The sequence below is a fragment of the Aplidium turbinatum genome, chromosome 4, assembly GCF_918807975.1.
Source record: "Aplidium turbinatum chromosome 4, kaAplTurb1.1, whole genome shotgun sequence".
Lineage (NCBI taxonomy): Eukaryota > Metazoa > Chordata > Ascidiacea > Aplousobranchia > Polyclinidae > Aplidium > Aplidium turbinatum.
In genome coordinates this window covers 34,804,847-34,820,556 of record NC_137475.1, presented here as the reverse complement: position 1 = coordinate 34,820,556, position 15,710 = coordinate 34,804,847, and the positions used below count along the sequence as shown (strand labels likewise).

The 15,710-nt window shown below is 37.6% G+C and overlaps 1 protein-coding gene across 1 annotated transcript; it reads left to right on the top strand.

The window, feature by feature from the left end:
* Nucleotides 1-3,477: 3,477 nt before the first annotated feature.
* Nucleotides 3,478-15,204, top strand: LOC145768252 (uncharacterized). The gene is made up of 5 exons (XM_082579734.1): nucleotides 3,478-3,605; nucleotides 7,381-7,429; nucleotides 8,035-8,124; nucleotides 8,818-8,984; nucleotides 13,652-15,204. The coding sequence occupies exons 1-5, from the start codon at nucleotides 3,516-3,518 to the stop codon at nucleotides 13,835-13,837; spliced, it is 582 nt and encodes a 193-aa protein (XP_082435860.1). The 5' UTR covers nucleotides 3,478-3,515; the 3' UTR covers nucleotides 13,838-15,204.
* Nucleotides 15,205-15,710: the final 506 nt, after the last annotated feature.

The following is a 15,710-nucleotide window of genomic DNA, read 5'->3' as shown; positions in this document are numbered from 1 at the left end:
CTGAGCTAACGGGGCGGACAGGTTATTGAAACATCATGTTTTCTGACCTTCAGAACGGTTTTATTAATGGAAAAGGCATTTAAAAATGTTAGCTACAAAGTCTATACTATGCTTTGTTAACGTGTGTAGGCTAATCAGCAAAAAACTTTTGTCATAAATTTCCTCACTTCAGAAATATGACTATACCTTGTAGTGCTTTTACCTTCTTCATTAGTTATTTTTCTTCTACGTTTGGTTTCAGCAGGGTGTTGTCAACAGGGCGTTTTTAGAAGATAATTTGGGTCTGGTACCAACGAAAGAAGCCTTCTCCAAAACTTGCGATTGCATCACTTTTGAAATGCACAAGCTAAAAACTGGGAAAACAAAAATGACGCTGCGTTTAAATTTTAAAAAAATCACGAAACGCTGAGGTGAATGTAAAGTACTTTAAAATAACAAATTGTTCTCTGAACGTCGGTGTTCTAGAGTTTCCTTTCAAATGCAGGCGTCCCTAAAAAGATTTTGAGTCAATAATTGTTTCATGTCCAGTATAGTAACTTACTGGGTAGCCACTTTAACAAGCAGATTTCTAATTTTTCACGAACCAACCACGAACTATTAACCAATCAGAAGCTACGCTGTTCATGACGTCATCAAGGTTGCGTTAAGGAAGAACCAAGGAAAAACGCAAATTCTAGCTAAATCAAATCATCGCTTTGCCGTCGGTTGACTTGGCGCAGAGGGTTAGGGCGATGGTAGTCATTTCATTGACGTGGGTTTGACTTCCACCCCTGCTATAACTCTTTTTTCTTCTGTAATTACCAAACAAAGTTCGAAGTGATAATTAATTCTCTGGTTGAATGCTGGAATGGTCACAATTGAACAGACAACGTAGCATCTGATCTGATTGGTTAGTGGCTGGATTGGATATCTGCATGTTAAAGTGGCTACCAACTTACTGCATATCGTTCACATTTCCTGTCAACGCTACTGGCTGCCAGCATCCAATATCTTAATCATTTTGAAAGTGTTTAATGTTCGACAAGTCCGGTAATATCAACTATTGAAGAATATTTTTTCAAAATAGAGGAAGGGTAGCCTAGTATTAATTCTTCTTCTATAAACTTTAACAAACTAGCATTGATTTACTGATTTCAAGTAGTCAATTGGATATACCAAATGATGACCGACAGTATAGCCTAAAATATAAAATCAAATTGATTTAAGCTATTAAATGTCGAGTTTTGTAGCAGTTTTAGCCTACTTTCACTTTTTTACTTCAAACAGCCAAACAACGTTGATGCAACTAAATATACTGTAGGTGAACCCATAGACCAGCGCTTCTTAACCGGTATGCGCTATGAAAGGTCGCTATAGGTGCATTGCAGAAAAGTTTAAAAATTATTCAAAAATCATGTGCATTACTTTTAGAATTAGAAACAGCCAAGAAAGTACGTTTTCTGTGAATCTGAGGCGATGAACTGGGTAGTCCAGTTTATTAAAAGGTGTGATATTTTGTTGATCAAAACCTTTTTTTTTTAATCAAAGTGTGTTGTGTTTTTTATAATTAGAAATTATTACAATATTAAACTCTTACTTCTTATAATGTTTTTTTTTTCTTTTTGGCTTATCTCACTGAGCACACAGTAACTTACTTTAAAGATAATAATACACTTGTGAGACCTATGTAGCAAAAGCTTGCTAGGATAGCAACTCAAGAGAAATACTCGTGCACCTACAAAATTCCCGTTCGCTTTGCTCGCCTTGTGAGCGACCACATTTTCGGAGGTTTGCATGTGCGCCCTGTGGTAAAAAATGTTGACACTGACCTAGAGGGAAGTGGACTTCTGACCGGGGTTGTGGGGAGCGATAAATACTGCCTTGCGTGATCTAAGCTATTGAATATCGAGCTTCTGCTACAGTATCTCTAATTTCCATACCGTACCTTTATCTTTATAAATACCCAAAAAACTTTAAACAGACTAAAATTAATGGGCCACTAAACAATCGTGTCCCTCTTCCCGGGGTACGTTAGCCGTTAACAATGGGTGAAACGCTATTGTGCATTGAACTGAACAGGGAGCTACATTACCAGCTACCAGAGCCGCTTGATCTTGACTTTTTTTGTTCACAAAATTGAGAGCTTACCAAACTGAGCTTTCGCGGCGAACTTAAAGTGTCAATCAGCTCAAACAGGTTCTTTTTCAGCAAAATCCTTTTTCGGCTATTTCGTAAAGAACTTTATAAATGTTTAGAAGTTAAACACTTATATTCTGGCTTACATGATCCACAGAATTGATTTGATTTATGTATACGTTTAGAAAATCAAAGTCAACATTAAGCTAAACTTGAGAAAAGTTTCTCAAATGTGATATACAAGCAAAAACTGTAATAATTACTCCTTGTGTTCCGGTAATCTGTTGTGAAAGTGGTCAAGACTATTTTTGATACAAAATTTAAATAAAACCGGTTCATAAACAAACAAAAGAAAGTTAAGAAAGCGTCGAGGTAAACGTTTACCAGGGTCTCGTTGCTATTTAACAAATATTCTAAACTGAAAGCTACTTTGCTCTGACTCAAACAGTTCGTCTTTAACGTTAGTTAACATTTCAAAGCGGCCTAAACAATCATCTCAGATTCTCAGTCTATGTAAGTTACAAGCCACTGAAAGCTACAGTTGCTGAGTTTTCATTTTTCAGCAGTTTTCAGACGTTTATAAGAAGTTGAATTATAACATGGCCATTTAGTTCTACAAAAAAAACTTCTCGCTCAGGTGAAGTTTCAAATAAGGTGGAACATGGCCACTTGGAGATGCGGCCAGATTTGTCACATTTTGCAGATTTTGATTACAGCTACTGCTAGTTTTTGACTGACATTTTTTGAGATTGTTTTACTTTTTGCTGTCTCCTAATGATGTAACAGCTTTTTGTTGCCTTGGGGAAGCCTTAGCAAATGAGAAAAGTAAGTTGAAACACGCTGAATCAGACTGTTATTCAAAAATTAACAGTCTGACTTAAAACTTCGAAATCAAATTTTCTTTGTTTTTAACATGTGAGGATGTTAAAACTTACTGTGTTATCTGGGGAAAACAGTAAAGAAAGCGTAAAAATATAATTTTTAGAACAATTTATTTGAACATTCGCCAAAAGTTAGCAAAATCTGAGAATTTCTGCAAAATGTGACAAATCAGGCCGTATCTTTAGGTAGCCATTGGTGGAATGATGATAATGTTAAAAACATTTCGAGATGAAGTTTCATCTGAGGTCCAATTGCCAAGAAACACAAGAAAAAAACTAAAATGAAAAGGCTACAATTGCTGTTAGGCTGCCACTAGGAGAAAAGTTTTGAAACAGAAACTCGCTTTTCTCACTTTTTTAACTTACTTTTGTAACTTACTTCAGAGAAGGTTTTCATTTTTCTTTGATTTTAAAGTAATTTAATTTCGAAAGTGCGATATTAATTGAATTTTTTTTGCATCACAGCTCTAACTTTACTAACACCACTAAATCGTTTTAAAAAAGAGAAAAGAAAGAACAATGGCCGGTTTGCATCAGGACATAGCTGGATGTTTGAAAATTTTGCCACTTATGACTTTCGTTCTGGAGTGTTTGATGACGGGAGGATTTGTGAGTACTTTATTGTATTAGCACTATTTTGTAATATGTGGCCTACAGTCGTTATGGAATAACGACCTGTAGATACATGTTTTGCACTAAATAATGTTTCAGTCAGTTTCGTTGTGATAACCCATGTCGTACACCATAGTTAATTCTAAGGTGCAGTGATAACCATTTTGTGCAGTAATAAACTAAAATTGTGCAGCATAGCCGTAGGCGAGTAAAACATTTTGGGGGGCGAACAAAATTTGCTCAAATTTTTTCTGTGCGTATATATTTTCAAAAGTGCAAAATTGTCAGGAAGTAGGCGGAGTAGTTTGTAGGCTGCAAGTAGACCACGGTGCCAAACGGTGTCAAACGGCTGTTAGGTCAACAAACACAGCCCCCGTTTTCTTTTTTGCCAAAAATCTCTCCTTCATGTCCTGAGTTAGTAGTGTGACTTGATCTACGGTTGACCTCCCGTGTCGGAATCCAGCTGGTTCTTTAGGAAGCAACGGGTCAATTATTGGTTCGACACGAGTGTAGATCGGTTTCTAAGGACCTTAAAAGAGATGCAGAGCAAAGAGATGGAGCGATAGCTCTTTGGATCGTCTAATACAGTGGTTCTCAACCTTTTTGTCTTGTGGACCCCTTTTGGTGCCTTCAAAGCGGTCGCGGACCCTTAAAAATTTATAGTTGAAATGTTGGTATATCGCGTCTCCTTATAAAATCATATGTTACATAAGTTTCGAAGCAACAGCACACTAAGAGGAATTTGCTAAATTCGCAACGCACTGGACGATTGATGACATTGACGAAATTATGTTCTGAGCTATATGTTGGCACTAAGAATCAAACATCAGTAATCTATATGCTCATTTGATGTTTTTCTATAAGTTTTATCATAAGTAAATACGGTGGAAATTTTTCGACCGTTACAAAGAACTTCTCCCTTTTTTCATTTGTAATCAGCTGACTAACGTGTGTATTTCCAAGTAAATCATAAGAAATAAGTTGAACATAGCCAACATAGCCTTAGTAAAAGGTTTAAGTCATTGATATGATATTTTTTAGTTAAGAAACCAAACCTTTGTGCTATGTCCTTTGCAATTTCAAACAACGCACCAGTGAGTTGCGAAATGCAGTTTCAGAATCACTGTAGGCTAATACATAAACAAATTACAAACAATTTTTAAATTTCGCAATTTATTGATCATGCTGAAAACTCGGCAACTTTTAAGGACCCCTTGAAATTGCTTCACGGACCTCTTGGGGTCCGCGGACCCCTGGTTGAGAACCACTGATCTAACGGTTTATTCGGCTTGGGGATCGCGACAACTAGAGATCTTCTCAATACTTTGGAAATCTTGAGGACGACAGGAAATCGCATATCCAGAACTTTAAAGCATAACCACCGTGTGTGATAAGTTCTGGACATACTCTATCTGGACCGGGAACCTTCCCAGGCTTTAGGTGCTTGAGGGCAGCGTTGAATTCGCTCCGTGAGAGTGAGCTAGAAATACTCTCCGTCAGTTGTGTTGATCTTCCGGAGTTTTGACGCTTCTTTGATCACAAACCTGTCAGAGGCACGATCACATGGCTCATATGTCCCGTTTTATTATCTGCGATGCGATCGTATTAGCAGGAATAAGACATTGTCGTGGTGATTGTCTACTCTAGACTCTAGACTCCCGTGAGATTATTGAGTGTGCTCCACGCTGTAAGACTTGATTGCGAGAGATCGATAGATAGGACGGTCTCTGCCTAGCGATCTTTTCTTATTGTATCGAGTCTTTCCAGAAGAGCCCTGGCAGTTGAGGATGTTGTTTGACCATCTGTAAAGCTAAGAAAAGATTGGTAGAAGCGCTTGCATTCTGCATCCCAACATGAAGTATAGCTGTTTCTACGACAGCGAGGGATGGCTTGTTTGGTACATATTAGATAATTGTTGCAAAAGTCCTGGTAAGCCTCGTCCATATTGTGAGAGTTAGGCGGAGGTAACTCGTTTGTGGACTTGTTAATAAGGAGGCTAAAGCGATTCCAGTCGGCTTTACGAAACCCCCAGCTGACTGGTTTACTTGGAATTGGTGTCTTGAGCGGTATCGAAGTAATGAGAGAAGGTCGGTGTTGGGGCCAAGGGAACGTCGCCTGTAGCACACGTCTGTGCAGAAGCTGATTATCGTGACCAGCGCTCGTAAAGACCATAAATGGATTTATTCCATTGTCCCATTGCTCAGATGTAAAGCTGGCTACGTCTTTGAGTTGTACAATAGGGCATTAGTTGTTGTTGCCCAGTTAGCAAGACATGCACAAGCAAGGCTGGTGATGCAGTAGCCTCAGTCGACGTGCGGGCAATTAAAATCACCAGGATAGAAGGCTTAGAGGCAGGAGTAGAGGTACACTGGAAAGAACATTGGAGTGAATGGCAAAAGAAGTGGCTTGTAGATGTTACGATTTTGTAGCCGATGACGTCCACGCTTAGCTATTCCATCTCCGAGTCTGGCGGGATTTGTTCGACCAGACTCTAATTCAACTTCTCATAGACTAATGTAGCTAGGCCTTGTGTCCTGCTTAGGATTGATCTAGCTATAGTGAGTAATTTGGGATCACTAGTCTATCTGCGCTGTAGCAGTGGGTCTTCTGGAGGATAATGATGGGGGCCTTTTGTTGTTAAGCTATTCTTTGTACGATGTCGATATTAGCTGCGTAAGAGCTTCAACGTTAAGTTGTAGGATGTTGGGGCTTCTGGCCTGGGGCTAGGGCTTCTGGGTGCTGTATTGCATACAGGCTTCGATACTGTGCTCCATTACCTGTATTAAAAATTGTGTACTTTGCTCTTTTTCAATCTAAGGTTCAATATTCCGTTTTGAACTGGGGGAGGTCTAACCAAACACTTATTTCTTCAATTCAAGTACTTCAAAATAAATTTATTCGTTCATGCTTATTTTTACCAAAAACAACCCATACAACTGAGCTCTATCGTGCTTTTAACGTTTTAAAGATTGAAGACTTAATTAAACTTGAATATGGAAAATTTATGTTTAAAATTGTACATGATATGTTGCCAAAATTGTATGATGCTTACTTCACCAATTTAGATAATATCCATAGTTACAACACTCGCCATCACAAAAAATGTACGTTGTTTTTACCGCCTGTTAAATCAAATAGTGGGAAAAAATGTTATGTTTTACTGGTGTGAAGTTATGGAGTGACATTTCTAATGAGCTGAAAGAAAATACATATAATGTCTACATAGCTAAGTACAAGTGTTTTTTTCTTGGTCAATATGGTAATTAATTCATATTTGCTTTAATGTTGATTGTTGATATTTCTTTTCTTTTTTCCGTATTGGTGTTCATATGTCCGTTTTTTTTTTTTTAGTGTGATGATTTTTTTTTTTGATTTTTTTTATTACTGTGTTACCTGCAACAGGCTAGGGTGGCACTGACATAGATGACCTTATAGGTCTTTCGTTGCCATCCTGTTGTACTGATAGACGCTCAATTTGTATGTACTTTTTGTTTGTTTATCGCCAGCAAAACAATAAACTGAACTGAACTGGCTTCTTTCTTCGTTCTCGGGGGCCGAGAGTTTATCCTGTTGCCACCTCAGATATCTCCTGATGCGTTTCTGTTTGTTGTCATCTTGATATTTTCAGTTACCGGGACTTACAACGAGGAAGTTGACAACATGAGTCCAACATTGTGAAGTAATAAATGAATATCTAATCATGGACACAGTTTAGATAACTCAACGTTTTGTTTCATTACGTTTTTTACAATCGTGACTTTATTTTCTATAGGCTTATGATATATGTTTGGAAACGAACGGCAACCGCACTGATTGCAAAGGTTAGTTGAATAACTACTTATACCAACATCATAACACGAGCAGGTCTATTCGTGCAGCTATTTTGCTTTTTAAACCTCTTTGGAAGATGGTAATTTTTTCAGCAGTATTTATATGATAGGTAGATAAAACTGCTAATTATCTCTTAAAAACCTTGACTTCCCGATTAGAATATAAAATTGTATGAGTCTACACTTTCTAAGGGTCGTAAACAACTTGGAGCTAGGGGGTGAAGCCCTTTTTGATATTTTTTACTGCTTAGTAAAACTCATGTTAATGAAATTGAGGAGTGTGTGTTATGCTTATACTTCATATTCTTGGTAGTCCAATGTAAATTGATAGGCCCTCGCTCTCTGATGTAACGGCCTGATTAAAGATCTGGGTCTTCTGCCGGTCTTTTCTGGAATAAAATAATGGCAAATTACATAGACCACTTAACGGCCTTTATTTTTCAAAGTTTCCACCTTCTAAACTTGGTTTTAGTTTTTTCAATACAAATTACCACCAATACTGCAGATTAATTTTCTCCAGATTGCATGACAAGGTGTCATTCTCTGAAGCGGAGTGCTTGAGATCTTCGATAAACGTTTTACCAATTGAATTTCAGATACGTACAGCAGTGTCGGATTTTGTTGCAATTGTGTCGGAAGAATTTGCTATAATTGCTGTCACTACACTCAGGTCTGGGCGCTATGGTGTAAGTTTTCAAAGTAGAGCAAACTAAATGTATAAATATACCTTTGATTCTCGCAGAGCCTATATCGTTGAGTTTGAGCTAGTCAGAAGTGTTGTGCAGTTTTTGTTTTTTCCTGTTTATAGTTCAGATGTAGTAAAATTGTATATATCTGTTATTTCTGAAGAGGACATCTTGTGATGTCGAAAACGTTTGATATTTAATTTGTTGCGTACGGTACTTTTTGTGTTTCTGTAAATATAATAAACTTTAATATGTTAAACTTGATAACGTTGCTCTGCTTCGTATGCCTATGGTTCAACAAACCAAATATGAAACAGTAATGTAATTGCTAATTTAACTTCGTTACTAAAATTAAACTTTTTCAATATCCACTGTTGGTAAGAAAATATAATGACAGCAATCTAATTCAAACGCAGGTAGGCCTCTAGTAACATCACCAAAAAAGTCAGAATCCAGCAACGATTGTTAAACTCAGTTGGCGTTCGCATGACGAAAGCATTTCAAAGACACATCAACTCTCCATTTATTAGCACTTATTGGGTGGAACAGGCAACTACATTAAGTTCAACAGCAAGAAAAAGTTTCCATTATCAACTAGGGTGACCAGGCCTGCATTAGTAGTGAAATATCAAAGGTACTAGCGTATGTTACTGATGTGACTGATAATCTGATTTATTACTTTTGAACAAACAGATTTCTGGGTTGCCATTGTGGTTTTCCTAATAATAGTTTCTGCACTTGTTGGGGCCTGTCATCGGATGCATAATAATTCAAGAAGAACATCAAGAGCTGTTCGGCAGGCCCCAAGAAACCCTGAACTCGGCATGGATAATCTTGCTGCTAGTGACTTGCAACAGCAGGTAAAACAAATCCAATCCACGAAATAGGATTTTCTTGTTAGAAATTTTTTTAATTGTACTGTAACACAACTTTTCATTTATCTTTGATCCATCTTTAAGTGCAATTTGCGGTCCATCCTTTAAAGTGAGTAGTGGTGATATTACACTTTCTTTAAGCCTTTTTAGTTTACGCGACTTATTTATAACTTATGCGAGATTCACATGGAACATACAAACTGTCTTCAGCATACAAAAACGTCGCACGAAAAATGGCGCGTGTTTGTTTCCTTTTAGCATTCACACCAGCAGGAATACAATTTCTGGTATGAATGGTAAAAGGAAACAAACATGCGCCATTTCAGTGCGACGTTTTTGTATGTTCGGTGTGCAGCTGCTGTTTAAGATCAAAGGGTTTGACAAGAACTATGTTTTGATCATGAACACGAATACGTTTTCATTTTTGATTTTACAGTCATTGCTAACTGCAAAGTTTAAGGCCGCGGTTTTCAACCGGGGGTCTCAAAGCGTTTTAAGCGGTACGTTGAAGTTTCCTAGTTTGTGGCATGATTGATACATTACGTCATATAAAAATTGGTTGTGGTTTATTAATTTGTGTATTACAGTGATTCTCAAATTGTGCGTCGCAACACCACGGCGCATCGTTTAAAATTTGAAAGAACATTGTACTAATGTAGGCTACTAAGATTCGGTTTCCTAACTAAAATAAATTTCATACAGAAGAGTTACATCCAGGGGCGCCGGAACGATTTTTGACTGGGGGGGGGGCAAGATTACGAAAAAAGGGCACTTTTGTTTACTAAAAGGCCAATTTTTTTTCAAGTTTTAAGATAAGATATAGCGACAATCCTAATCTATCAGCTCACTATGTATTGAGTAATGATAGCCTACAAGTGTCCGGTATACAAAGAAGGGCATCATGCTATGTTGTAATGATGTAACCTACTGTCAAGCCTTAAAGCAGCCGGCGGCCATGGCCGCTAAGTAGTGCTTGAATGACCGCCGGTGCTACCTCCTCAATCGGCCAAGTTTGGCCGCCGGTCTCTTCTAGTCAATTATTTAATTTCGCAACAGAATGATCGTGGATTAACTGTCGAAAATATGTAGTATCAAAGAGTGACTCAAAATTAGGTCAGCGCGTCATAATCGCCACTGTTGCATTGTGCGGGAATATTTGTTATTGATGGAATATATCCATCTGCGATCACCAGCGCTGTAAGTCTTGTTTGTAATTCCCGACGTTTATTTTAACAAAGTCTTAATCCTAACTGCTAATCACATCAGCTGGCAATATTGTCGTTTTTATGTCCATTCGATGTCGGACATTAAAAAGGAGAACTAGGTTAGTTGACATCCGAGGGGAAAACATTTTTTGATCATATTTTGCAAAATTTATGCTTCTTTTAGTAATGTCCTTCACATCATTGAAATACTTATTTTATTACCTTGCCGTCATCGTCAACACATGTCGAACGTTATTTTTCGTTGCTAAACAGAATTCTAGGGGAGTGGCGTACTTCTTTAAAATCAGCCACATTGGAGACACTCGTGCGAGTGTCGTTAGATGGTCCCGCAGTACTGGATTACAATCTCGATAAAGCAGTTATTGCGTGGTGCAACGATTCTATTGTAGGACGTCGCCCAGGCCCAGACTTCAACAACGCTAAGTGATCATTTTTGCATTGTTTCAAGTTTAATTCTATTTACTTGTGCTATCGTTATTTTGTATTTTGGCCTCCAAGCACGCAGATTTGACCGCCGAGAAGCAGCTCCCGGTAGGCCACGATAGTTGCGGAAAAAAAAACGAGTTTTAAGGCCTGTACTGTGTTGCAAAAATTTGTGCCGTAGGCCTAGCTGCCTATATATTATTTTGAGGCAAAAATGAAAGATTATAATTAGGCTAAAAGCGAATAGCAGAAATTGCTATATTGCAAAATGTGCAGTAGCTTACATAAATTTGAAAGGGCACCATTGCCCCCCCTGCCCCTCCATCTGCAGAAAAATTGAGGGCAGGGGGGGCGGCCGCCCCCCTGCCCCCCGCTTCCGGCGCCCCTGATTACATCGTTGATCAGGCTATACTATGTTCTACTTCTTTTTAAACAGCAAATTGTAGATCAATGCTTAACTTAGAAATACAAACGTTAATCAGCAGTCTATCACAGTGCTACTCAAACTTTTTTATGCCGTGTACCGGCAGAGCACCTTCTTATCACTTGGCGTCCCGGTCAATTTGCGAAAAAAGACAAGAGCAATATCATTATTAGTTTTGTAACAAATACACAAAAAAAACAAGTAAAAAAACACTTTTATTAATGGTCTTTCGAATTTTGATGCGAAGTGTGCGCTTGCTTATTTGCAACCAGCTTATCCAATTGCGGTTCAATGGAAGACAATGCTACTCGAAGAGGAGCATGGATATCCAACGCGTTTCTGTGTTTTCCCTTTAAACAGCTCATGGTAGAAAAGCTGGCTTCACATAGATATGTAGAAGGAAATGGAAGCAGTGTTTTAATAGCCATGGTACACGTCTCGGATATTCTGCTTTCATTTTGACCCAGAAGCTTGCAAGGGAGTTTGATTCAAAAAATTTTCGCAAACTTTCGTCAACAGATAGATCCAATAACTTATCTTTTAAATCGACACTTATATTTAACTCTTCAACGTTTACAGTTGGTGCAAATGGGTTTCGAATCCATTCATTTCCTCTTCGTGGATCTTTTTGTTCCGGAAAATAATGTTGAATACGTTCCACCAAATTTGACAAATGTTCTGTGGCAGTATCTTGAACACATTTACGTCCAAATTGTCTCCAGCATCGTCAATAACAGTAGCTAACTTTAGGAAACATGTCGTAACAATTGTGCGAGACTCGAATCTTCCATGCTTTCAGCTTTCGTTGCATGCCGTCAATTTTATCTGCTGTTGCAAAAAGTGAAGCATTTTTTTCCTTGCATTGAAGTGTTAAGGCCATTCATAATAACGAAAATGTCAGTTATGTAAGCTAGCAAAGCAAGCCATTGTTCATCTAGAAATAGCTTCGCCCAATCTGGCTTTCTGTCACGCAAAAATACTGCCAGTTCGTTTCGGAGCTCATATACGCGTGATAAAACTTTTCCCTTCGACAGCCAACGCACACTAGAATGAAATAATAGTTGCCTGTGATCTGCTTGCATATCGTCGCATTAAAGGGCAAATAGTCTTGAATTAACTCCACTTCCTTTGATATAATTAACAATTTTTACGACCTCGCAAAGCACATCATTTAACTTCGTTGACAATTTGTTGGTTACAAGACTTTCCCTATGAATAAAGCAATGCGTTGAAGCACATTCTGGAGCCAACTGCTTAATTCGTGTAATTACTCCCGATTTTTCTCCTATCATTGCAGCAGCACCATCGGAACATACTCCAACGCAATTCTTCATATCTAATCCTTTGTTTTCAATGTAATCAATAATAGTCTTTGATATTTCTGCACCAGTTGTTCTACGTGGAAGAGCGGTAGAGAAAAAAAACTCTTCTTTTAATTTGCCTTCATATTCATAACGTACATACACTATCAAAATTGCCATGTTTCCAATGTCTGTGCTTTCATCTAGCTGTAAAGAATAATACTTGGCCAGTTTAATTTGATCAACTAGTTGAATTTCCATATTATCAGCCAAATCAGCAGTTCGTCGAGCAATAGTGTCGTTTGAAAGAGGAACTTTTGCAGCCTTTGCAGCTGCTGCCTCACCAAGTACTTGTAAACAAACGTCTTGAATGCAGCCTTGTACTAATGTCTCACTAACACTGTACGGTTTTTGAGCTTTTGCAATTCTTAGCGCCACTTTATAAGATGCACGTAACGCTTTAGTATTTACATGAGTCACGCCGTACATCTGTTTTTGTGCACTTTTTAATTCATTTCGTTTCCTTTCAAAAACTCTTTCGGCTTAGAACTATAATCTTTATGTTTTGAATGTAAGTGTCTCTTTAAATTTGAAGGTAGAAGGTGGAAAACTGGAAGTCGTCGTAGTAGCGGGCCACCAAACAGTCTATAGCTGGGAAAGCAGATTGAACATTATCGTTGCCTAAAAATTATTATATAGACGTTCTGATCAACATAAAACAAATTAATCTACTCAATTTACAATTACTCCTAACTGACCGCGTACCAGCAACCAAGTGCTCGCGTACCGGCGCCGGTACGCGTACCGGCGTTTGAGTAGCATTGGTCTATCAGCACTCACAGTTTTGCTATGACAGCGATTACAACGAAATAATGATTATAAAAAAAGGAAAGTTTCTTCGTAAAGGTCGCAAACATTCCATTAATTTTTTTTTATAAATTCAAGAAAAACATTAAATTAGCTCAATTTGAAACATTTGTTTCCATCAGAAGGCGAGATAGGCTGTACCAAAAAATCCAGATACAAGTTTTTAGGGGTCGGCGACTGTTTCGAAAGCACCAAAATGGGTCCGCCAAGACAAAGAGGTTGAGAACCACTGGTTTAAGGTTTGGTCACAAAATTACTTTCTAAGCAAAACTTTCAAAAGTATCGGACTGACAACCCAACGGTAGTTTCTACCTGGATGCGGCAACTCATCCACGATCATGATTGAAAGACTTGAGTTAAGTAGATATAATTTTTTTTTAAATTAAATTTATTTCAATTTTATTTTTTTAGGATTCTTTTCAAACTAAACTGGAAAATGCTCCTCCTTCATATGATCAAGTGGAAGCACAAGGAATCACATCGCAATTTGCAGAGTACTCGATGTTTGGCAGCACTAATAATAATTCATCTTCTTGTCCAGGAGAGCAACCACAAGTGACTCCCACAACAAATTCAACAGCTATGACGTCACCTTAAATCTCATCTTGAAAAAAGGCAAAGCACTTCGTTATGGCCCACGCAATATGTTCCGTTGCTACAAAATTTACAATTAATCTGTATTGTGTTACTTTAATTTCATTGATATCACTTACCATTGTAGGCTAGTATTGGTAGGCCTATCCGCTACACAAATCTTATGCTCGAAATTAGCGTTTTACAGATAAGATTTTCTCTGCCAAAAAAGATTTTTCTCATCACATTTTTTTGGCAATCGACTGCTCATATACAATACATTTTACTGAGAGCTGGTTTCTGATATACTGTAAAATATATTAGTAATTCTTCTATACACTTGAATAGGTGCTGAAAGTTTCGTGGACTACATATTAGAATCACGAGCTAGACTTGTCTTATTTTTCATACACAAAGAATACGACGATATTTACTTTGAAAACTTCCTGGCAAAATCTGCCACTTAAGGATTTCCAAATGCAACATTTCTCAAAGGGTCAAAGTGACATCCGTTTGTAGCTTATCAGTATGATAGCCTGGACCCGGTAACAATGAGATTTTCAGGCTCCCAAATCAAGACATTTCTTAGAAAAAGTCACTAATCCAATAAAACTATTTGTTCTCGAGCCCCTTGAAAAGATTACTAGTCTATAAAATCGCCCTGGGCCCGGGGTCAAAAGTACTCATGGGCTCCTCTTTCAACGCTGTTGCCTACAACTGTTACACTTAAAATTTGATTTTCAACCATGTTGGTCTCAAGTTTACAGTGTGCAACGTCAAAGTGTATGTAAAAGTTTACACACTTACAGCATTATCTACTGTAGTTTACTCAGCAGTATACATACCCTACTGGCCTACTCTAATCACTTCTGCGTCACTGGGAAAATGCAAACCGAATCTTATCGTATAAACGTCTATAATGTATATTGTAAAACGAGATAAAAATGTTGGTGTTTGAATTCACTATTCAATTGCCGTAAAACATTTTTTTTGATAGTTGAAGTTTTATGAAATCATGATGTCTTGTCAGAAGAAAGATATTACTTTCAGTAAACTTCATTTGATTCTCAAGGTACTTTTAAAACTATTTTTTAGGATAACAAAGATAACAAGAGATAGAAAAATACCATGCACAAAATTAATGTTTTCAAGAATGTATTAATAAAGTAATGAAAATGTTTTTAGCCAAACTAAATGCTATGTTATGTTTCCATATGTTGTTGTCCATGTACACAAATACAGTTTTATCTGATATAATGAACGACGTCACAATTTGAAAATCGGTCACCCAGGACTGATACCGTTGCTTGGCTAGAAACAGAGAACAGCATTTAGCTTGTGTCACTTTAACGTTGTCAAGTGTAAAATCAATAAAAAAAATCAATGGCTGAGCGTGGATTATTTACAATAAGTAAACAGTGTAAGAAGTATCTTGAACATTACGTTTCCAAGCAATGAGATGAGGGCTTCCTGACAAGAAATTGCTCAACTAGCTGTGCTGTTGCCCGACATCTAGCATCTTGCTGAGCATCTAATGTACTTCTATCGATCAAACGTTTAGTGACATTAAAATTACACCAAGTATAGATTTTAACGTAGGACATTTTCCTATATTTACAAACAGTCAATTAGGCTATAGGCTATCTATCACATGATCAAAATACATAGAGTCTAGTCTATTAATTTCAAAACTCACATTGCTTGATAAGAGCAAGCAAACATGTTCCCGCTAGTCTTGAGGTTGAGTTTCAAACATAAATTTATTGAACGATTAACTGATGTTCTCAGGCATAGTCGCATTTGATGACATTGTTCTGAAAGTCTGCAATCGAGTATTATAAATCTCCAAGAGTTAGATCATCGATGCGAGTATGATTAAAAAGACTTAATGCCGAAG